At 41.2% G+C, this 24640-nt stretch overlaps 1 protein-coding gene across 3 annotated transcripts in view; it reads left to right on the top strand.

Annotated features, from left to right (window-relative positions):
* fam69c (family with sequence similarity 69 member C) overlaps positions 1-24640 on the top strand; it is a 45161-nt gene that overhangs the window by 5048 nt on the left and 15473 nt on the right. For 2 of the 3 annotated variants that reach the window (XM_023950336.1, XM_023950338.1), the window contains exons 2-3: positions 1223-1310; positions 1964-2678. In XM_023950336.1, the coding sequence (XP_023806104.1) occupies positions 2454-2678 (225 nt within the window). In that variant the 5' untranslated portion in view covers positions 1223-1310; positions 1964-2453. The remainder of the gene's footprint in view (positions 1-1222; positions 1311-1963; positions 2679-24640) is intronic. The other variant, XM_023950337.1, reaches the window with a different exon arrangement.

The following is a 24640-nucleotide window of genomic DNA, read 5'->3' as shown; positions in this document are numbered from 1 at the left end:
TGATTTGATGTTGTGTTTCAGTATTTGCTGTTGTGTTTCGTGATTTGCTGTTGTGTTTCGTGATTTGCTGTTGTGTTTCATGATTTGCTGTTGTGTTTTGTGATTTGCAGTTGTGTTTCAGTATTTGCTGTTGTGTTGCGTGATTTGCTGTTGTGTTGCGTGATTTGCTGTTGTGTTTCGTGAGTTGCAGTTGTGTTTCGTGATTTGCTGTTGTGTTTCAGTATTTGCTGTTGTGTTTCATGATTTGCTGTTGTGTTTCAGTATTTGCTGTTGTGTTTCAGTATTTGCTGTTGTGTTTCAGTATTTGCTGTTGTGTTTCGTGATTTGCAGTTGTGTTTCGTGATTTGCTGTTGCGTTTCAGTATTTGCTGTTGTGTTTCGTGATTTGCTGTTGTGTTTCGTGAGTTGCAGTTGTGTTTCAGTATTTGCTGTTGTGTTTCGTGATTTGCTGTTCTGTTTCAGTATTTGCTGTTGTGTTTCATGATTTGCTGTTGCGTTTCAGTATTTGCTGTTGTGTTTCGTGATTTGCTGTTGTGTTTCGTGAGTTGCAGTTGTGTTTCAGTATTTGCTGTTGTGTTTCGTGATTTGCTGTTCTGTTTCAGTATTTGCTGTTGTGTTTCATGATTTGCTGTTGTGTTTCAGTATTTGCTGTTGTGTTTCGTGATTTGCTGTTGCGTTTCATGATTTGCTGTTGCGTTTCATGATTTGCTGTTGTGTTTCATGATTTGCTGTTGTGTTTCCGTATTTGCTGTTGTGTTTCCTGATTTGCTGTTGTGTTTCAGTATTTGCTGTTGTGTTTCAGTATTTGCTGTTGTGTTTCGTGATTTGCTGTTGCGTTTCATGATTTGCTGTTGTGTTTCATGATTTGCTGTTGTGTTTCATGATTTGCTGTTGTGTTTCAGTATTTGCTGTTGTGTTTCCTGATTTGCTGTTGTGTTTCCTGATTTGCTGTTGTGTTTCATGATTTGCTGTTGTGTTTTGTGATTTGTTCATTTATACTGGGATTTGCTGTTGCTGTATCTTAAATGTAAGCGTGTCTTGCACCTCTCGGCCACCATAGGGGAGGACTCGGCTGCAGGAATCTGCTGTTGGAGATGATATAACCAGCAACTAAAGCTCTTCCTGGTCTCAGGGGGACAGCAGTTTGAGAGCAGCTGTCCTTTTTCCATCGTCAGAAGGAAACAAAAGCAAACGGTGACTGAGCGTTTGCTCTTTTCTTTCAGAAGGAGCAGCTCCTTGTTTCATTTCTGGACCTCTGAGTCTCCATATTTCTGAAAGAGGTTGAGAGCCTGACGGAGCCCCACTCTGCTGGTGAGCTAACCCACAATTTCTAGTCTTCATTTTTGTGTTTTTTTCTCAGTTAATAGTTTGCATGCTTTAGGGGAAGCAACCACAGGCAGCGGAACGAGGCCTAAAAAAGTGGATTAAAACTCAGGACACTCTTTCTAGCTTTTTTAAAACTCAAACTTTTTACTATAACTTACTTTCAGCTAATTAACCTTTTTCAAAAATGTTAATTAACTTAAGATGAGTGTTTAATTAACCTTTTTAATAAAGGTTAATAAATCTACACATCTGCACTGCTGCACCTTTGAAAGGCTTTGCCATTTTGTACAGAATTGGAACTGTCTATTTTTTACTCAAGATACTGTAAAGGTAAACGTGTCCTATGTTTTTCTCCATTTTATGGAGTTCTTGAATTTGGGTCCTTTTATTTTGAAAGACAACTTCTTAGTGTTTAAAAACACAGTGAAATAGTTTCAATGCAGATGATGTTTAGCTGTATTTTCTGATTTAGAGTTTAACTAACATGAGTAACTGATCTGTAAATTAGATGTTCAAAAGTCTAGTAGAGAAAACTGAATCTTTCTTTAGTTGAGACATGTCAGTGTTTAATATTAATATAATAAACTTTTGTTACAATATTAAATGAATCTTTTTTAACTCATCTAATTTTTCTGCAGCTTTGCTGGATCCTGGTTTTTGGATGTTTATCTTCTGTTTTTTTTTTCGGGATCATTGTGATCCTTTTAGGGATATGAGTGCAAACCCTTGGAGTCTACCTTCCATGCGCTCAGTTGCCCTCAAGCTGGAATCTCCTCACCTCATTCTGTGATCTTCTGTTTTTTTGTGGAAAAAGATGAAAAGCCGGACATGAAAAGTCAGTTTGGAGACTGGAAAGTTTCTGCGTTGGGAACCATGGACTCTGGGATTGAATCTGGTCTCTGTTCAGACAAACTTTTTGTTGCTAACAGCAGACTCAGGTCTGCATGATGATGAGGAGGACAGCGAAGCATCGAGGAACCTTTTCTATGTGAAAGTTCTTTCCTGAATCTTTCTGGTGAACTTTGACTTTGCCGACACAGAACCTCCGCTGACGTTTTCACCAGCAGATGTTTTCGAACCAGTAGCCGGTTTGGTAGGTGAGCCTCTTGAGGAGTCGCTTCCCAGGCCATGATGCTGCCCGGAGGACCGGTGGTGGGCGGAGGGGGCTGGGGAGGTGGGCTGTGCCTGCTGAAGTGGCTGGGCCTCAGGATGTTGTCCCGCCGGGGAACCCTGGTCTTCGTTCTGCTCTGGTTCGGGTCCTGGTTGTTCCTGAATGGTCTGGTTCTGGTCCACAGGAGCATCCTGTCTGATTACTGCTCTGATGAAAAGAGCAAGAAGATCCTGCAGCGACTGGTGAGTCAAGCTAGTTCCTCACTTTAAACTTCTGCCGCCAGGACGACGTTTGTTGGGTTTTTAAAACAAAGAATGTCAGTATAAACACAGGATCAACAAAACCAAAGACTGCACTAAAAATCAAGAGCACAACACTTTCTAATCACTTAGGACCAACTCAGTGGTCATGTGGTAGAGTGTCATCCCATGAGGCCAGACAGGTTGGGGGGTTCAAATCCCCGGTTGATTCATCCCAAAGACTTTAAAATTGACATTCAGAACAAAGGGGTTTGGATTGGGGGGTTAAACCACAAATGGTTTCCGAATGTGGCGCTGCGTGCAGCTCACCCCTCCCTCAGGGGGCGGGTCAAATGCGGAGAACAAACTTCACACACCCTGGTCTTTGACAGCTAGTGGGACTTTACCTTTATCTTAACCGATCCTCAGTGAGAGCTGTCAGTGCGGTGCGGGAGTCTGTTTTTTTGGACGTCAGAAAAAGGACATTTCCATCCCAACAGAATGTTTAAACTTCCTCCATCATTTGATTCAGAACTGCTCAGATGCTTCTGGGGCTGCTCTCTGTGGTTCTTTAGCATTTGTAGAGAGACAGGAATTTGGACTTAATGCATTTTATATGTCAAGCATCGTCAATACATTACAATGAACTTGGGACTTTTTTGCACATAATCAGATAGCTTTTCCCCTTGAAGACCATAGAACATATAATATATCTATTGGCCGTGTACCTCGTCTCTGCTCCTGCTCCTACAACTGGCTGTGGATCCTGTCTCCGGCTCGACTCCGACTGTGCCTCCAACTCCATCTGGATGAAGCTCGTCTGCTGAACTTTAAATATGTAGTCGTAGATTTAGATAAGTTAATTCTTCTCTATGAGTTCTGATAAATCGCCTGTCTGTCCTGGGGAAGGATCCCTCCTTCATGTGGGCACTCCTGAGGTTTCTTCGTTTTTTCCGGAATCCGTTTTTTTAGGAGTTATTCCTTACCGCGAAGGGGGGTCTACTGGCAGGGATGTCCAGTTTGGCTCAGTCAGTTTGTTAGTTAAATTTAGTTTTCATGATCCTTTTGATTTCATGTTTAACTTTCTCAATTACCGATACGAAGCCCATCGAGACGACTGTTGTTGTGAATTTGGGCTATACAAATAAAATTTAATTGAATTGAATTATTTTGAAAAATTATGAACTTGGGCCCCTTCTGAACTAACCGATTAATTTGCTACGTAAAATCCTTTTGTTTTAGAAAAAAGTCAAACATTTACTGTTAATGGAAGCAGCACAGAAACAGTCCCTAGCAGAACATTAATAATTTTTTTTTAAGTCATGTCTGCTTAAAGCTTCTCTGGACTCTGCTGCTTCAAATGTTTCCTGTTCTCCTGAACGCGCTGTGCAGCTCTCCTGCTCGGCTCCAGCCTTTCCTCTCCGGATTTAGCTGAAACTTTCGGGGGGTGAATCTACAGGATGTCCCTGCAGGCCTCTCAGCAGGCTGGATGTCCGTCATGAAGGCTGTTTGTCGGAATGCGATGAAACATGAATGTGCAGAAACATGCAGAGCCCGATAATGATGGTCAGGCTTTAAAGGTTCTGCTGGTTTTCTGCAGGGCAAACGGCACATCAGGCAGGTGTTACAGTGAGGCGGGGGGCAGCTGATAATAAAAGAGTCTCTTTCATTTCTGTTGCTTCCATGTCCTCCCTCCTCCTCAGCCTTCATCTTTCTTTCAGATCTCCTTCTCTCCCATCACTCCTCTCCTGCTGATCTCCTCTTGTTCTGCTGCTTTTCTCTCCTGCTGTTTTTTTTACTGTCATTAGTTTTCTCCTCTGATCCTCTTCAGCTTGTTTTAGCGCTCAGAGGAGGAACATAAATCAAACGGTGAAAGTCCTCGGCATGAATGGTTTTGTCAGGCGTTCAAACACCGTGACAGCTTACATTCTCCTGCAGTCGTGTGGAGCAAAGTGATTCTTCAGCGCAGTAAGGAGACAGCAGCTGCTTCAGCAGAGACACACTTTAAGAACAGATTGATTCTGAGTTCTGACTGAACTCTGACTGCTCCGCCTTCATTCACATCTCTGCAGCTCTGCTCATAGCAGCTACCTGTAGTGGGCGGAGCCAAAACTGCTGGCAAAATTTGCAGTATAGTTCTCTTCCTGTCCAAAGGATTTTGCAGTTGGAAAATCATGTCCAAATATGGAAAGAATGTCAAATCTGCAAACATATATATTGATGATAAAATATTGATAATATTTATTGTCTGTCCAAAACACATTTTTTTTATTTTAATTTTTTCAATATTTTATTTTCGTCTTCAAATAGACAAAATCACAGACAAGCAAAACAAACAGTTCAGGTGCTATTTTGACCATTACAAAACCGAATGAAAAAATACAAGTAAATAAATAATTGCCAGTTACACTCTATTCAATAATATTTACAGGCCGTCCAAATTGGGCATAAAGAGAAGAAAGAAAAATGCAGTCTCAGTAAAGAGCTAAATAATTTTAACCTTCTGAAAGTGATTTAGAAATTGTGTCCAGAGTTCATTGTGAACATTTTTGTGAACAATTTTTTCCATGTGAATGAGAAAGAGCATGTCAGTGAGCCATACTGTAAAGTAGGGAGAAGCCGTAGATTTCCAATCTCTCAAAATGTATCTTTTTGCAGTCATAAACCCAAGTTTTAGTGGCTGCTGTATTACAGTCGGGATAGTTCTGGTACATATGCAGCCACAAATGGCAGGCTCTGCATTGGGTGGAATTAAGCAACCATAGGCTTTGAAATACCAATCAAATACTCTGTTTCAAAAGCCAGCCAATGAGGGATAAGACCAAAAAGCTTGAACCAATGTGCTTTTGAGATATTTTACATTTATCACAAATGGGAGTAATTGAAGGATGTATTTTGTGCAATCGTACTTTGGAGTAGTGGAGCAGATGGATGATTTTAAATTGTATCAGTTGATGTCTGCTGTTAACATAGCAAGAGTGAATCTTGGATAAACACTTTTCCCACATTGATTCGAATATTTCTATGCCCAACTCCTCGCTCCAAGCATCTTTCATTTTTGTCGATTTCACCCTGGTGCTGTCATCAAATAAATGCACTATTCTAGAAACCAAATGTCTGCAGCCAGGGGCACTTTGGAAAATGTCATAAAGATTATGTTCAGCTGGAAGATCTTGAAATTGTTTAATTTTGGACTGAACGTAATGTTTAATTTGTAAGTACCTATAGAAGTGTGAATTGGTAAAGCTAAAGATTTTTGTTTAAGTTGATTAAATGATGCAAATTTGTTATCTATTTACAAATCTTCAAGTTTAGTCAAACCCATCTCATTCCATTCCTGATACAATTTATCATCCCAAGGAGGCAAAAAAGAGTGATTATGGCATATTGGTGACTGAACAGAAATGTCCGGCAAAGAAAGAAAGCTTCTAACTTGATTTTAAATGCGCACCGATTGTTTTGGGACAAAACCCAGTTTTCGGAGAGATTCCGCCCTCTCCAGTTTGGAGAAGAGCAAAGCATGTAAACACGAGAAATCTCCCACTCGGCCCTCCATTTTAACCCATAGCGGAGTGGTGGGACCAATGGTGTCTGGTCGTCCCTACTGCCAAAACATCAATGCTCTGATATTGGCAGCCCAGTAATAGTGTTTGAATTCTGGTATTCAATTCAATTCAATTTCAATTCAATTCAATTTTATTTGTATAGCCCAAAATCACAACAACAGTCGTCTCGATGGGCTTCGAAGTAAAACATGAAATCAAAAGGATCACGAATACAAAGAGTTCAATAGAAAAATACTAAAATGAACTAACAAACTGACTAAGCTATACTGACATCCCTGCCCTTAGACCCCCCTTCGCGGTAAGGAAAAACTCCCAAAAAAAACGGATTCCGGAAAAAACAAGGAACCTCAGGGGTGTCCACATGAAGGAGGGATCCTCCCCCAGGACGGACAGGCGATTTACCAGAACTCTTAGAGAAGAATTAACTTATCTAAATCTACAACTACATATATAAAAGTCCAGCAGACGAGCTTCATCCAGCCGTGGTTGTGGGGACAGTCAAAGGCGCGAGTCGAGCCGGAGACAGGAACCACAGCCAGGTGTAGGAGCAGGAGCAGAGGCGAGGTACTCGGTCAGGCACAGAGCAGAGACGAGCCAAAGATGAGCCAGAGGCAGGATCCACAGCCAGGTGTAGGAGCAGGAGCAAAGGCGAGGTAAACGGTCAGGAACAGGAGCACGGATGAAACAACTGGAGTCTGGAAGCACTCCCACTCCCCAGGAGGGGAGAGGAAAAGAGGGACAATACATGAATCGCACTGTACCAAACAGAGGCATGGAGAACTAAATGATAAATTATGATCAAGAATAGAGGAGAGGAAGGGTAGAAGTAAAAAAGGAAAGAGGACAGAACCCCAGTGCACCATAGTTACCCCAGCTTCAACTTCTAGCAGCCTTTTAAAAGAAATAGTTATTATTAAGTTTAATTTAAACAAACTAACATTAAGTTAAATAATCTCTGAATACTAACTAGTGTGACAATAAGCCTGTCCAAAGAGGAATGTTTTCAGTCTAGCTTTGAATGTAGAAACTGAGTCGGCCTCTCTTACATGAGCTGGGAGTTTATTCCATAAAACAGGGGCTTGGTGGCTAAACGCTCTACCTCCAACCGTACTTTTACTAATTCTAGGAACCACAAGCAGTCCTGCATTTTGCGAGCGAAGTGTTCTGATTGGATGGTAAGGGACTATGAGGTCCTTAATATAGGACGGGGCCATTCCATATAAGGCTTTATAGGTTAACAGGAGGATCTTGAACTTGATTCTAGAATCAACTGGGAGCCAATGGAGCGAAACTAACACAGAAGTGATGTGATCTCTTCTGCTAGTTCCTGCTAACAATCTAGCAGCTGCGTTCTGAACAAGCTGGAGACTTCTCAAGGAACTCTTAGGACACGCTGCTAACAAGGAGTTACAGTAATCCAGCCTCGACGTAACAAATGCATGGATGAGTTTTTCAGCATCACTCTTAGAAAGTATATTTCTGATCTTAGCAATATTCCGCAGGTGAAAAAAGGCAGTTCTACACGCCTGAGATATGTGAGCCTTAAATGATAAATCCTGGTCAAGTAAAACCCCAAGGTTTCTAACTGTGGAATTGGGGGCTATACTTATGTCATCCAGGGAGACTATCTGAGCAGACAGAGCATCTCTGAGGTTTTTAGGACCAAGTATAATGACCTCAGTTTTTTCTGGGTTCAAGAGGAGGTAGACCAAGACCTTCTTCCAACTTGGATTTTGTAAATCTGATTATTGAGTCTAACTCCTTAAAGAAAGAAGCTGTGAGGTAAAGAGGGAGATTCTGGCATAGATACAAGAATCTAAAAAGAAAAAACATTTTTATAGAGTTTATTCGGCCGATCATGGATGGGGAAGAGTCTTCCAAGTCTCAATATTCTGCTTTAATTTTGATAAAACTGTTGTGAAATTTAAGGTAAAGATTAATTCAAAATCTCTGAATACTTCAAAACATTTTGAAGAGAATTTGGCGAATAAGTTTTAGATAAAGGCATTAATTCGCTTTTAGTCCAATTTATTGAGTAAACTGAAATTTTGCTTAAAGAAGCATTTAAATCAATAAGGAGGGGCACAGACTCCCCAGCATTTCGCAAGTATAGCAGTACATCGTCTGCACACAAGCTAACAACAGTTTCTGTTCCCCCAACCAGAATGCCTTGGATATGTGAATGTGCTCTTATTTTAACAGCAAGAGGTTCCAAAGCTAGGGCCAACAGAGCAGGAAAAAGAGGGCAGCCTTGCTGGACAGAATGCTGTAACGGGAATGGCGTTGATCTTTCCGCATTAGTCAGAAATGAATACAATGGACCTGCATATATTAGTTTCACCCAAGATGTAAACGTTTCACTAAACCCAAACCCTCACAGCGATTCAAACAGGTAAAGTCCATTTAACCTGGTCAAAGGCTTTATGTAAGAGTCAAAACCGCAGCTCCACCAGAGCCATTGTGTTCGGCATAGATGGTGTCTAGAAGACGCCTAACATGGAAAAGGAATGTCTGCCTGGGATGATTCCTGTCTGGTCAGGGTGGATAATAGAAGTTAAATATGTGTTTGACCCTTGTGCTATCTTAGATGACCCCACCCATACATTGACGTGTTCTCCCTACCATGACAAAGGTGGATAAAGGTGTGAAGATTTCATGTAATCCATGGACACCAGTGAAGATCACAAATCATTGAAGAAAAAAGGTTCAGAGCACTGTCTATTGGGTCTAGATGACCCAACTCTCAATGTTAAAATGCCTAGGAGAGCACAAGGGTTATTCTGGTTGCTAAAATTTTGGTTATTACCTTCTGATCAAAGTTTTGGAGAGCAATGGTTCTGAAACAAGCTGGATCTCTGCCTTACTTCAAGATTAAGGAGATGTTGGCTTCACACAGAGCTATATCTCTGCGTTTGGACTCGCATATCATCATAAGCATGAGAGGAGAAGGATCATCACAGAATTTTTAGTAAAACTATGAGCCAAAGCTATCAGGGCGTTAAGTCTTGCCTTATGGAAATGACTTGATGGCTGCAATCACTTCTTGCAGTGTGAAATTGGAGTCCAGATGATGCCTTGCAGCATCAGTTAACCTGGGCAAATGAAGCAAGCCAAAGAATTTATCCAAGTCTGACTGTGATATGTTCTGATCAGAACAGTAAAGTTCATGATAAAACTCTTTAAAAACGATTGTTAATTTCTGCTGGGTTTGTTAAAAGAGTGACATTTTTGGTTGTTTTTTTTTGAATGGCTCTAGAAGCCTGCATTCCTTTAAGTTGTGCTAGGAGCTTATTGGGTTTATATCCTATCTCAAAATGTTTTTGCCTCAGTTTCGATTATTAATGTTATCGCTCATGATTACATTGGATTCATACTTAAGTTTCAGCATTTCTCTGAAATCAGAGGGGGATTTAGAAGTTTCCTATGTCTTTTCTAGAATAGAACTGCAATTTTAATTTCAGAAAGCCATTTATTTTTTTCCTTTTTGAGAGCTGAGGTATAAGAAATAATGTCACCACGTATAACAACTTTCAGTTGAGTCTGACACCTCCCCATTGTGATTTCTTTCAATAAATTCTTTGAGTTTAAAAGCAATGTGTTTAATAAAGTGATCATCACTGAGAAGGGTGGGGTTGAAGCGCCAGGAATAGTTTTGTTTAGGTAGATTTAGGGACAGTGATATAGACACAGTGTTGTGATCTGATATCAAAATGTTTTGGTATTTAGAGTTTGTGATATGTGAAATAAGGTTAGAGCTGGTTAAAAAATAATCTATCCGACTATGAGATTTGTGCACACTGGAAAAGAAAAAGTATCTTTATCTGTGGGGTGTTGAATTCTCCAATTATCTGCTAAATTTCTATTCTTCATGAGATTATGCAAATCCCGCAGAGATACACTCTCTGGAAGAGGGCGCAAGGGTAGACGATCAAGGAAAGGATCTAAGTAGCAGTTCCAATCTCCTGAGATTATTATGTTTGAGTCATTTTCATCCAGCAACAAGTCAAATACTTTACTGAAAAATGTTGGGTCATCCGTGTTCGGTACTCATTAAGGAAAGTTAAAGGAAAGGAAGAAAAATGAAATGCAAGGGGGGGAAAAATACCGCGATGGGCAGCGGCGCGTCTACTTACAAAAATATCGACAAGTAGAAAAAGTTTAAGGTGGTATACAGTGATCCCTTGCTATAACGCGGTTTACTTTTCACGGTTTCGCTACTTCACGGACTTGCATCGTGCATTGTGTTCTGCATTCTGATTGGCTAAAAAAGTCACTCCGCTACTTCTCTACCTGTGCGTCAATAATGTTGCAGTTTAATATGTACACGTACGTAAATCAGCTTTCCAAATTACGTGCATGCAAATCATCTTGAAATTTCAAGTTTCTCTAAAACCCATAGAAAAAGAGCAACACCAACTGTCAATCACTATGTTCTTCTCCCGAACAAACACACACAGCTGCACCGCGGGCTTGAGAAGGAGAAAACACTGCAGCTTCTCAGACTGCAGAGCATTGAAATACACCTGAGCCACTATTTGTCCGTTTGTACTTTGTATTTTTTTCATGATCATTTTAAATTTTCTCCCGTTTAATTTAATTACTCTCGGGTCGCGGTGGGCGGGGCTTATCTCCGCGATTTGAAGCCTTCTGTTTACAGCATGTTTCAAATTATTATTTGACAGTACAGTACAGAAGTTATTTGTTGAAAAATAAACGTTTTTAAAGTACTTTGATTTGTGAAACAATTGCTTGAGCCTGTAAAATGGTTTGTTCTTTCTTTTCAATGTATAATAGAGTATTTAATTGTATAATAATTGTTAAAAAAAATAGAGGTTTCTACTTCACGGATCTTTCCTATCACGGGTTCTTTCTGGAACGTAACCCCCGCGAAAAACAAGGGTTTATTGTATAACGGAAAAGTATGAGTTGCAGTGGAGAGCCGTGAAAAACACGTCAACGTCTTACAGCTGCGCACTAGCGCCCAAAACAATTTTTTTGAAGTTGGATTTTGAACGAAAGCAGAAAAGGATTCTAAACTTTGAGATTTTTTCCAAAAGAAGCACAAATGTTAGGGGGTAGGAACAGAAAAACAAACAAAAAGGACCAACTGTCATTTCTGGGCTATTGTTTAGGGCCACGCTCTGACCTTTAACCTCTTAAAATGAGTTTGAGATGCAAACTGCAGACAGACTCCATCCGTCCTGATCTTTCAGTGGTGCTCTGAGCTGGTTTCATGAATGCGGCATCGACATGTTTCCTTGAGAGCAACATGAGGCTTCAGGTTTCAGCAGTAACGCAGCACAGATGTGGGCCTCCTTCAAACCGTTAACAGTGGGGTCCGGGGCCGCCGGCGCTGACTCGCTGCTGTCAGGACCAGATTAGCGCTCCGATCCGTTCTGGCTTGCCTCGCTCGCCTGCGGCGACCTGAAGGGAGGTCTGTCACTTGTCTGCTGAGCGTTTCATCTCTGCAGGTGCATCCCTCCTTTCTCTGACACTCACTGAAGTAGAAAACCGTCTAAACACCGTGGCAGGAGCTGTCAGAGCTTCACTTAGCCTTCGATCTATATTTGGCTGACAGACGGCATTGAAAAGAGCTTCAGGCAGGAGAAACCCGACTCCAGCAGGTTCTGAGGACATTCGTTTAAGGGAAAAAGTAACAATTGGAAAGGAAAAGTCTACTGGAATTTTATCACACCAAGTCATTTATATATTGGCATAAGTCTTTGAAAGAAAAAGATTCACCAGATTTGCAGTGCGTCAACTTTTCACACCAAAAGTCTGCCAGCTGTAGATGGGGGACATGCGCTAGTAAACAGTAGAAAAAGAAGCCCCTCCCTGCATGTTCAGCGTGATTACCATGAGATAAATGTGCGTTCAAGAACCCACGTTCAGCAGGTTCTTGAACACCTGTCACATGTCCGGTGTGTCCGTAGCGTTAGATGGCTCTGGAGAAGAAAAGAACCAGGAAGCCTCACAACTTTGTACAGTTGGAATAGATCATCACTGAAGCAGAAACGTTGTAAAAAGAAGATGAAGAAAACTCAAATGTGTTTAGTTTCCGCAGTAAGTGAAACATTATTACAGGAAGGAATAAAAAATCCCGAATCTGTAGTTTAATCGTTTAAAAGTTAGAAAAATGTTCTCACTTCTTTAAAGAGATCTACGTTCTTTTGAACGGCATCTAGTAGATCATTTGGTAGAAAAGGAATTTCTGGCTGAGCTCTGACTTCTTTTTTCTTTTCAGATCGTTTTCTGATTATTAATTTAAAATGTCCAAATAAACACACATCAACTTCAAACAAACGTTGTTATTTTTAAAGACTTGATCCAGGAACCAGCTACACCCTGGTCTTGCCTCACAGCAAGGAACCTGGATCCCGGCTGGGGCCTTTCTGTGTAGAGTTTGCATGTTGTCCTTGTGCATGCGTGGGTTTTCCCTGGGCAGTCCGGCTGCCTTCCACAGTCAAAAAACATGCTTATAGGTTAATTGGTTCCTCTGAAATGTCCCTTTGTGTGATCCTGTAAGACTGCTGACCTGTCGGGATGTTCCCGGGCTTTGCCCAATAGTAGCCATGAACAGGCTCCAGCGACCCCATGACCCCGAAAAGGATATAGTGGGTTAAGAAAATAGACGGATGATTAAGTAAAACTTAAAAAAACCGAGAATCTTTTGTGTAGTATTCTTCCTTTCCTTTGATCTACTCATCCATCACATCTTTGCTATCATTTCTCTCCCGCAGCTTCATCCTTTACTGAGTCCCCCCCCAGTCTTTGTTTTCTGCGCTTGGAGAACAAACAACAGAAAGTCATGGATGATGCATCAGTTATGAACTGTTGCTTTTTATTCAGAACTGTTGTTCTGAGCTGCAACCGACCTCCCTGTGAGAGAGATATTTTTAGAACATTGGAGCCCGACCTCGGTTTTGAAGCAGATGACTTTTATGAGGAGCGAATGAAAGGAGCAGGAATGATGGTCGGATGCTGAGTCAGTCATGGAGTGAGAAGAAAAAAGAACATGCTGGCAAATTTAGGGGGAAAAGGTTACGCCTGTAGAGCCTAGGAACAATTTTCTTCTGGGCTTTTAAAAGTAATTTGACAATTCTTTAATGTCTTTGTTTATTTCAGGTAGCAACAATCAACAAAAAATAAATAAAACAAGAAACTAAGTAGATCAAAGTCATTTTCTTTTAAAGCGGCCAAATGTAGAGCCTGTAGGTTCTCCAGGGTTTAATTCCTGTCAGATGTAGAAGGTTGATGTGGGATTACAGCTTGACAGCCTGACAGCAGCACCATCAGCAGCTCTACTCAAACTTCTGTCTTTAACATCTGATGCAGAACTCCAACAGAACTCCAGGAACACCATCTGCCCTTTAAAGGTTGGATATTTCTGTTTCAGGCAACCGGAAAGTTAGTCTTTTTCTTCTGAATTAAACTTTCTCCGTTAATTTCAGCAGATGATCTTTCAGTTCTATACATTCAGCATTAATGTAAATATCCAGCAGAACGGTCTGGTCAAAATGTAAGCCAGTTCTGCAGCCACTTTCAAACCATGAAATGCTGTTTAGCACTATCAAGGTTTGGCATTTTAAAGATAGTTAGTCACATGTTTCTGGCTTGAATTTAAAGGAAAGAATAAAAGCTTTACTTGAATAATCAAATAGTATAAAAAAAACAGAAAACTAAGCAGAAGACTGCAGCATAGAGCCGCTCAGGGTGACGTCATGTGACTATAAGACTAAAATACACTCCTGGGAAACTTCACAGGGCTCGTTTTTCTCTGGGACGTCCTTTCTGGGCTGCGGCATTAAAAAGCAAACATCCCTGATTGATTCTGCAGAGAAAATCCTCCCAGCGTGAAGTCATTTATCATTTTTATGGATGATTTTGTTCATCTTCTTTTGAAAAAAAAAAACCCACATTTTTGGACCAAAGAAACAAAAGAAAAACTGTTTTATTTCAGAAGTTCCTCCTCATGCGTGCAGAGAATCTCAGCTTCCAACCTTTCATTTAAACTCTGTCCATCCTGCAGATGTTTAATGGATGAGAAGCATCTGAGAGACGATGAAACAGAAATCTGGAGCCTTTGTGAAGCAGAATCTGAGCTGAAAGAAAAAAGGAGTTCTGCAGGAATTCACCAGTCCAGCTCATTCCTACTCATTCACAACGAGGGTCCGGCAGATCTGCACCTGCATAACCGATCATCAAAACCATTCCTCTGTGATGGAGTCACACCTCTAATTGTTTGTTTAAAGTTACATTTATTAAATGAGGCCTTGTTGCTTCTTTTTCTCCATGCTCCTGTCTGCTGCACACATGCTTGCTGCTGACAGAATCTGCATGCTCCTGGAGCTCCTCTGACATTTATGGTGGATCTGCTGCATGCTCTGAACCTGTCCCTGCTTGCAGCATTCCTCTCTCTGTTTATGGCCTGCTGATACTGTTACAGTCTCCGCTGTTAACGCTGCCTTTGCCCCCCTAACTGGGACTTGCCTTCGTCTCTGAATTCAACACAACATCCCAAACAGCCTGATTTACCTGACAGAGAGGCAGCTGCTCATGACAAATTAGAAACAACGTTCACGTGAAGATTTCCAAATTACCCTGAAGCGCCTTGCAGGGTTTTGATTTTTTCCTTGTATGAGTCACGGTGCCTCTCTGTCACCTAGTTTTTGAACATCAAAACATTTTCTTTGTGTAATTGCAGTTTGAAATAATTTTCTCCAGCTGGTTTCAGTTTCAGATTCAGAGATAGTTTAAGAAAAGTAAAAAAAAAGGAAAGACAAACTGAGAACAAAAGCAGCGAAAAAGCAGAATATTAAAAAGGCATAATATGTTGACTTAATTTCTACAACTTAAAGATTGTATAAAGCGCCACACTAAAAGGCAAAAGAGCAGATTGTTATGGTTCCAAGTAATCCAGCATGACTGGGTCAGAAAGGACTTGAAAGGGATAGACACAAAAAGATTAGAAGAACCACTGTTAGGCAAAATAGGCACAAGACCACATTCATGAATGAGATGGAGCAGACAGAGGAAAGGTCTGCATTGAGAAAGAAGAAGAAAACCCCCAAGTTACACTGGAATGCTCCCCAGCAATTCGAACCAATAGCAGCATAAGTAAAGGATCACTCAGGTTAATGTTAACAACCATCTTTACGAAAAACAAATTCAAAATTCCTAAAGACAGAGATGGAGTCTGCCTCCTGAACTGAAGCAGAGAGTTTGTTCTGCCTGAGAGGAGCTGGAAACTGAAGTCTCTATCATAGTTTAAGAAATTCTAGGAACAAGCAGGTGGAATCCTGCAGACTGGGAAGAAGAGCTGAATGGTACTCCTTGAGATAAGAACATTTAAAGTTCTCAGTGGTCTTTTAATTCTGATCATGTCGTTTTTAGCCTAAATCAAAAACCTGTGTTGTTCTCGAGGACGTTTCTGCAGAGCAGCAGGAGTTCATCAGAAATTCACCTTTTAATTATGTGCTGTAGGGCTGTGCTCATTTCCCATGATTCATTTGTTCACAAGCTCTCCCACTAGCTTACGGCCCTCCACAACCCCAAGCTAGCATTAGCGGTGCAACAAAAAGGAGGGGCGGTATTGGAATTATCCAGCAGTACAGTTTGGATCCAGATTCCAGCTCAGACCAGGAAAGCAGACGTGCATGGACCTATTTGTCTGTAAGTGGATGATCAGAATGGAGCGGAGCAGGGAGCTGGTGGTCCACACAGTTTATTTTTTTTCCACGTTATACATCAGCTCTTTTTCCAACTTAATTGTTTTCTTCTGTTCCTGATTCACAACAACTTCTCAGAAATGCAGCCAACGTCTTAATTTTATTTATAATTGTGCTCCTTTATCTGAAAAATGCCACAAGAGCATGTTAACAACACCAAAAATGTCCTTTTCATCAGAGTGGGTCTTTTTTCTCTGTAAAAGAATGTCATCTGTGCTAACATGCTGCCAAGGAGGAGATACGGATCCAACGTCTTAATTCTCTTCTGCTGATCTCCATCAGAATGGCAGCATTTCAGAGCTTTTCAAACTTTTAGAGAAGTTTTAAAAAGTAAAGACGGCTTTATCTGGAAGCTACTCTCATTTCACTCTGACCCAGGATGTTCCTGATTTTAGAACGTTGCAGAGATGAAAGAAGGAGGTTCTGGAAACTTGATTTATGTGAAGGTTAAAGTAATTCGTCCAAAAATGAATCCACCGTTCCTCACAGCAGGACTGGAAATGGAATTATTGGCATCTGGTGTGAATCTACTGCTACCAGGTGAATCCCAGAAGGAGCAAGAACGAATTCTGTTAATCTGGGTCGATTTAGAGAAAATGAGAAACATCAGGCTTTAAATCTATACGACAGTTGTGTTTAGTTTGAAAGTGTTTGTGAAGCTGCAGACATTTGTTGTTTTTCTGTGAAGGTCAGCTGACCTTACAGGGCCAGCAGTGATTAAGACTGCATGCGTGTCACGGTGAAAACGCTGCTCCTGTCTGTTAGGAATGAAGGTCATCATTCTTGTTCAGACTGCAGGGGCTTTGCCCGCGGTGGTGGGTCACTGCTGCCTGTCAGCTTAAACTCATTAGCAGGTTTTTACTGTTGCTCATAAAAGGAAGAAATACATAATAAAACTCGACTTTGACCGTTTTGGAGTGTCGAACCCGCCACCACACCTCAGCACAGCATGTGGGAAAGGCGCACATGATGGATGAAGAAAAGAACGTTTTCAAATGTTTGTAATGTTCAGAGTTTGGGGATTTCTTTCATTTTCTCTGTTAGTGTACATTCACACCAGACAATCTGTACTGCAACTTGCATTGACCCCAAAAGTCACAGAACTGCTGCGATTGATAAATGCATCATGTACACTGGGTGTATATGAGAACTGGACTTAGTGACTCCTCCCCCCTGGCGTTCCAACCAGGAAGTACTTGTGGTTCCAAATCACATAGACTTTTATAGAGAAAAAAAACAGCTGTTACTCAGTTATTCTATTGGTCAGAATAACCGTTCTTACTTTGATACCTTTTTTTTTACATGTTTTTTTTTTTCATAATATATTTTTATTTGAGTCATGAACTGACCAATCAGATGCCTCTATAAAAGTAGGTGATCCCATGTCTCTATCAAGCCCTCTTTCAAGTAGTAGGGGTGTGGCCTTCCAACAAGCAGACTCTTGATTGGCGAGACTGGTTGTCTGATTCAGACCAATCGCTGCTTACTGACAATGTCTGGTACCAACAGGGTGGCGTCCGCATTGCGAAAAAAACGGCGTCTTACTTGACTTCATCTGGACCATTTTCTATGAATGATGCACACTCAGTCCAGTTCTCTTATACTGTCGATAGTTGTGGATGAATGTCTGAATTCATGTTGTTATCTGGTACGCCGTATTTTGTGTGAGTCGCTCAAGAGTGCGTACTGCCACCTCCTGTGTGAAGCAGATCCAGATCTGTCAGAATCCTGTGAGTGTTAATTAAACAAGGAGAGCTCAGACTAGAAACAAAATTGTGATCCAGCACTGATTGGATCTAATAGACTGTTGTGTACTAGATCGTTTTAGATCCTGGTTTGTGGTTTCAGTTTTAGCCTAAAAGAGGCAAAGATAACAGACGTATGTGTTTCAGGCAAAACACCATCCAGTAATCTTCCTTTTAGCAAACTTTTATCCCTCTTTAAAGTTATTTCTGCAGAGATCAACCTCACTCTAAGTATTTGTCAGAGGAGGTTGTCACGATGCAGGGGTGGCTCGAGAGCCGGTAGGACCCAGATGCAGAGACGGGAGGCCAACGGGTTCAGGACTGAAAAGTTTAATGACCGACAAACAAAAAGCGCTGCAGAGCAGGATGACAAAAACCAAACAAAAACTCACTGTGGCGTGGCAAGGGACATGAAACGAGGACCATGGCATGAAGCCGTGAACACCGAGACAAAGGCTAATGGACCAGCACAGGAGGAAGGCAGAGACAAGACTTAAATACAGACAGGGCAGACGAGACACAGGTGAACACGATCAGGGCAGATGGGGACCAAAGGAAGTAAAACTCAAGAAACATGACAAGACAGGAAACCTTTCAAAATAAAACAGGAAACAGAACCAAACAAGACAGAACAAGAACTAAAGCAAAAACCAAGACAAAACAAACTCAAACCATGACAGAGGTTCTGTTTACGGAGAGCAAGGAGCCCTGGACATGTCATTAAATAATATGTTTAAATGGTTCCCTCCAATTAATTCTTAGCGGACACAAATTAGTACTTTATGAGCACAATTCAGCATTTTTTGGCCAGTTTTTTTCATTTGTGTTCACAAATTAGCATTTTGTACACAAATGAGAATGTTTGTACCATCAGTTCCTACTTTGTGTGCACACAAAATATTAATAAAAGGCTAATTTGTGCCCTCAAAACACTAATTTGTGTACATCGTGTTTACAAGTGATTAATTTGAGAAACATTTTGTTTTGTTTTTTAATTTAAATGATTGGCTTGAGCTAATGGCAGTTTGCTTTCGTTCACACTAAGAGAGTCTCAAGAATTGGGCTTGAACGAGTGGAGAATGCTAGTCTTTTGCACACCTGTATCTAGTCTGGTTTTCAGGTCATGCCTGGGACGTTCAGAAGCAAACTGAAAACTGAAGTGGGCCACACTTTCCCAGTGAAAAAAACACAAAGAATAAAAGCGTCTGATTTTCAGGCTGTAAAAAGGGCCTGTACCTCCTTCCTACACCTTATTTACAGTGAATATTTCTTCTTTCCTAGTGAACCCCACTTTTTCAGTTTCACCCCTGCTAAGCAGAACTAATTATCTGAAGGAATGATTATCTGTGCAAATCTAACCTGTCAGTGTGAATTTGCCCTAAGGGGGAGCACAGGAGGCTGGTTAGGTGGGTCTGTGGTGTCTGGATGCTTTTCTGCTACTGCAGGTCTGCTGCCTGTCAGCTCTGTTGTTTTAGAAAAACACTTTCAAACTGCAGGTTTGATGATGAGGATGAACCGGTCTGACAGACCAACAGAGGCATCAATTTCATTTCCAAGGAAATCCTCTGAGGAGATCACGACGGCTGCATCAGAGACGTGTTAGACGAGAAGGTTTCTTTTGAAAACCTGGTCGTGTGTTTGCAACATTTGTTCAAATGAGAAGCAGTTTGGTCATCGGAACAGCCACTTCACAGAGCCACACCAAAGATCATTTGAGTTTCAGTTTCTGGAATGAATCGATAGTTTGCAGAATGAATGAACATCCGTCTTCTTCACACCAGAGGAGGTTATAAAAGCTGCAGCAATTTGCAGGAATTGATCTGTGTCCCTCTGAGACAGAAGACACGTGTGAAATTCATCTTTTGCATCTGGCCTTCAAAATGTAGCATTAAAATCACAGACATGAATTGGAATTAGTGTGTTAAGGACAAAACATCCAACGTTTGTATTTGATAGATTTCCAGCTCAATGGCCGAGTGGTAGAGTGTCTGCCCTGAGGCTAAGAGGCTGTAAATTCCATGATCAGGTAATACTAGCAACTCAAAAATGGCAAACTTGCCTACATTACTTTCAGCATAATGGGGTTAGTTCAGGTGGGTTAAACCATCTAATGGTTCCCAAGCAAAGCTCTGTCTGACTGCTTCTCTGGTGGAGGGGTCAAATGAGGAGAAGAGGTTTTGCACATCCAGACAGTGACACACTGATGGGATTTTATTTGATTGGACTGCAGTGATGTTCTTATTAGAGCTGTAAGGGAGTTGAAATACAAAAAGTCATTAAACTTAAATATGTAGAACTAAAAAAGTTTCTGAAAAAAACTCAAAAGGAGCAGAAACTGTGGCTTAGTGACAAATGTAATGGTGGCTACTTTCAATGCAATGTATTTTATTCAAGCCTTTTACCAGCAATGGTAAAGTTGTGCAAATCTGGCCTACAGTTTCTGTTTTGTGCTTTTGTCTTTAACCCTTGTGCTGTCTTAGATGACCCCACCCTTACTTTGACGTGTTCTCCCTACCATGACAAAGGTGGATAAAAGTGGAAAGATTTCATGTAATCCATGGACACTAGTGAAGATCACAAATCATTGAAGAAAAAAGGTTCAGAGCACTGTCTAGTGGGTCTAGATGACCCAACTCCCAACGTTAAAGTGCCTAGGATGGCACAAGGGTTAAAGTGGACTTTTAGCTCCTCAGTCCTGATCAGATTCAGTTTCAATTAAGAAAAAATCACATATGTCATACATAGAGAGGCTCTGCTGCAGCTGCTGACAAAAATAATGACATTTCTGTGGACAAATCAACACAGTGACTTTATACCGTATTTTCTGCTCTATAGGGTACACTGGATTACACAGTGGGCCAAAAAAGTATTTGGTCAGCCACCAATTGTGTAAATTCTCCCACTTACAATGATGAAAGAGGCAGTAATTTACATCATAGGTATACCTCAAAATGAGAGAAAAAATACAGATAATCACATTTTCTGATTTTTATAGAATTTATTTGTAAATTATTATTATTCAATTTTTAAACTCATGTCGTATAAGGAGCACGAACTGTAAAGAGAGACTAAAGAGTCAGAGATTAGTTTGTCAGTCATGAGATGCGTAAGCTAACATGTAGGTTATCACAGGTTAGCCACAATAGCAAATTTAAAATACCTGTAACTCCCAACCTTGTCATTAACACATAAAAAAAACACACAGTCGGACACCAGTATACATTAGCCATGTTAGCGTATTTACAATAAGACCCAAATTCGTTTGCAACAAAAAAACAGACAGTGTCGTGTGCCTCTCAAAATGACTTCAACGTCAGTGAACAGATGCTCCAGATCATAAAGCTCTCTGTCGTTTTTGGAAGAAAAAAAGTCAGGCTATAAGTGCACCTATAGAGCAGAAAACATGGTACTTTAGAGGGTATCTGAGCTTCTTTAGCTCTTTGGAAACCTTCATTTTACTTTGAATGTGGTTCATTTTTAGAGCTGAAATCTTTTGTGTGTGTTCAAAGTCCATTTGTCGATGGATGTGCCTGTTGGTCTCCTAAAGATGCAGTCATTATAAAAAGGAATAATCGATGTGTCCCCTGACGCAAAGCTTCCTGTTCTGTTAGCAGCCGAGGAAGAACATGAGTGTTTGACCTTCAGTCAATGGCGGCTGCATCACGGATACCAGCTCTGCTGCTCAGATTGGGTTCCACCCCCCCCAAGAATCAGCCTCCTGAGCAATCTCACCTTGACACCTGAGATGAATTCAGCAGCTGCTAGAGTTTGTGTAGGAGACTCAGCTGCAGGTGTCTGATAGACTCTGCCTCTTTCTTTCATTTCTGCTTCTCCCAACTTTTCTGCCTTCATTTTGTCAAACTTCTGCTCAGATTTCTCTCCAGTTATTATTAAAAAATGTTAGTAGATTCACTTTGGCTGGTATCTTTAGGTAAAAGCAAATAAACATATCAAAAAGTTTAAAAAAATGTATGATTTAAAATGAATTTTGCTTTATTTTATTTGAGGTAAATGTTAAAACAGGTTATTAATAAATGATTGTCAAATAATGGGATTTAAACTATTTTTATGTTGCTTTAGTGTCAGCCTCCTCTGCTGTTTCGGCTGAAAGCGGCTATTATCAGGAGGAATCATCCAAACACGTCATGCCTTCTTGATCTGTATTCAGCCGCGTCTCCTGGTTGAGAACAGCAGAACAGAAGGTCAGGCAAGGAGAGCGCACAGATAAGAGGACTACTTTAAAAACGGAGCTGCAGTCAGTGTTGAAGGCGAAGGCTGCATACCAACGAGGAGGCCCGCAGGGTCACAACAAACCTCGTCAACCAGCTTTGCTCTGCTCTTCCCTCTGAAGCTGCTCTGACCCCGAAACGGCCCAGCACTCCGGTTTTAAGCTGCGCCTCTGAACTGAGCATCAGACCCTCGTCAGGAAGCGTCTTCTCTTGGGAGCCCTGTCATCTGCAGCTGGGGGGAAGGGGGGGGGTCGGAGCCACAGCAACGTTCATGAGCGGAGGCCCAGGAGGGATCTGCAGTTTCTGCTCCTTACCGGGTTCCGGTTATGCTGGGTAAAAGAATAGGAGCAACTTTTTTTTATTTATTAGGTGTCGGAAATTCACTGACACTGGAAGAAGACAGCATGGATGCTCTCTGATGACCAGATTGATTTCTGTCACAAACAGGATGAAAAAATGATCACTACATCACGCAAAGCAAAAACCACTTTCTGAGCTTTTAGGTGTAACAAAATGTTAAGTCCTCAAAAAAGCAACCCCAAAGTTTTTTTTAGATGCGTATACACATCTCAGAGGATTCCTCTAAAAACCTGCTGTCTGAGAACCAGTTCCTTTCAACCCACGAAAACGAGCGGGTCCTCACATTGTGATGTCACAAAGTGAGGAACAGCCCCTTCCAAGTAGAGCACAGCCCCCAGGTTAACACACACACTTTCTCTGTGGAGCTGGCTGGGATAGTCAAAAACGCCTTCATTTTTATATTCACAATACGCACATTCATCTTTGCAAAAGTTCTGATGATGTTTGTTTTTAGTCGGTGAAACACAGACACGCTGCTGAGGCCAACTCTAGGTTGACGTCATTAAATGGGCGGTACCCACACGGAGTGAAAGGCGGTGCCTCAGAGATGTGAATGAAGTCATAAATATTAAAGACTGTTTTTTAAAACCAGGCTGTACCAACATTAAGTTCTGGTGTGAAGTAGACATTTTTAACACGGGTAGGTTGAGGAAATGCAACATTTGGTACTTTTTTTTTCTTTTCTTCAAATTTTAAACAGAAGCTGGGGACATGTTCAATGCATGCTATTATTATTGTAGTTTATTCGAGCTAAAGATGATTTCGAGTGTGATGATGTCACATGTCAATGTTTTATTTTCAGAAATAAAATAAAAACAGCCTCATAATTCTTCAAAACATGGACTACTTCAAGTAGTGCTGGAGAAAAGTACTTGTAACTTTTAGTTGAGTACCTCTTATCCACTTTACTTTTTAATTATTTGATATTTTGACAGTACAACTGTACCTTTACTAAAGTACACATTTTAGTGCTTTGTGAATTCTGTTTTCAGCTCCAAGGATCTTATTCTCTCTTTTAAAAAGACATTTCTTTAGAAAACAACCTGCAGGACCATAAAGAGAAGAGACCCTTCAGAGTCTGACAGACAAGTGTATGTCTGTAAGTAACACATGAAGTGCAGCAAGCGAGTTGACCTCAAACTTGGAGTCTGCTGAAAATGTGTGCAGTTTATAGAGAATAGAAGGGTGCTCTTATAAAATGTTAATTTGATGGAATTTCAGGGCTAGATTGTCCAGATTCCCATCACTTTGCTGTGTGTGAAGCTCTTAAAGCAAATTTACAGCCCTGTAACAACTCTCGCGGTGCCACTCGCTCTCTGGGTACACAAGTAATAAAGTTTCACAACTGCAGCTGGAGGACAATCCGCCCTTAGACAGATTTCGGTGTCAGCGTTTGGATCTCAGGTTGATTTTTTCAGGGTTTTCTGTTAAAGTCTCTCAGCCTATATTAGATTCATTCCTTGTGAGGGGATGGTGGAGTAGAACTAGAATGGTGGATGATCCTGACTTTAGGAGATGACAGAGCAGATGTCAAACCTGATATTGACAAGCATCAGGATGGACGGACGGACGGATGGATGGATGAACTTTTCAAGTTTCAGCTTTCTTCCAGTGAATCATTTCTTTGAATTCCTGTTTTTTGCAGAACCACGCCACATCACCATCCTTCCTCCACCGTGCCTTACAGTTATGTTTTTGCTGGATTCTCAGAAAAGCTCCCCCACATTTACAGATGCTGAAAGTAAAGCCTACAGCTTACAGATGAGCAGGCCCCCCTGACACCAGTGCTTATACCGAGCACCTTGAAAGCCCCCCCACACACACCCAGCTGACTCAAAAAGAAATCTGTTCTTGCATTTTGCTCATGAATGATAAGTGATTCATTTGAACCCCACTCCCTCTCTCAGTGATCTAGCCGGAGGTCAGTGAGTCCGCCCCCACCATAAGTGTGTGCACGTGTTTGCAGCGCACTTTGTACACAGCCGAGTGAATACAGACCATTCAGCCCACGTCTCCCTGAGGCTGTAAACCCACTTTTGTTGTGGGGCTCTGGGCGTGCTCAGGACAACAAGAGCTGTGTGGTTCCTGTGCACAACCGCGGTTGACTTCTGACCCGCTGTCTGCCACCAGTAATCACTCACTGTCACTGCCAAGGCACTGGATCCCACACTGATGATTCATATACGCTTCTTATCTATCATTTCCGTTCGACCTGCAGCAGGAAAATCATTGAGAATTTTTGTAGAGTTCAGGGTTGAGCAGAATGAATTTCTGAAGTTTGACTCTGATTTTGGGTTCAGTCTGGGTTTTCCCACGGTCATGTTCTCCCACAGCTCA

This window comes from Oryzias latipes, chromosome 20 (genome assembly GCF_002234675.1).
Source record: "Oryzias latipes chromosome 20, ASM223467v1".
Classification (NCBI taxonomy): Eukaryota; Metazoa; Chordata; class Actinopteri; order Beloniformes; family Adrianichthyidae; genus Oryzias; species Oryzias latipes.
The sequence above is the reverse complement of the archived record's forward strand: the minus strand, read 5'-3'. Positions and strand labels throughout refer to the sequence as shown.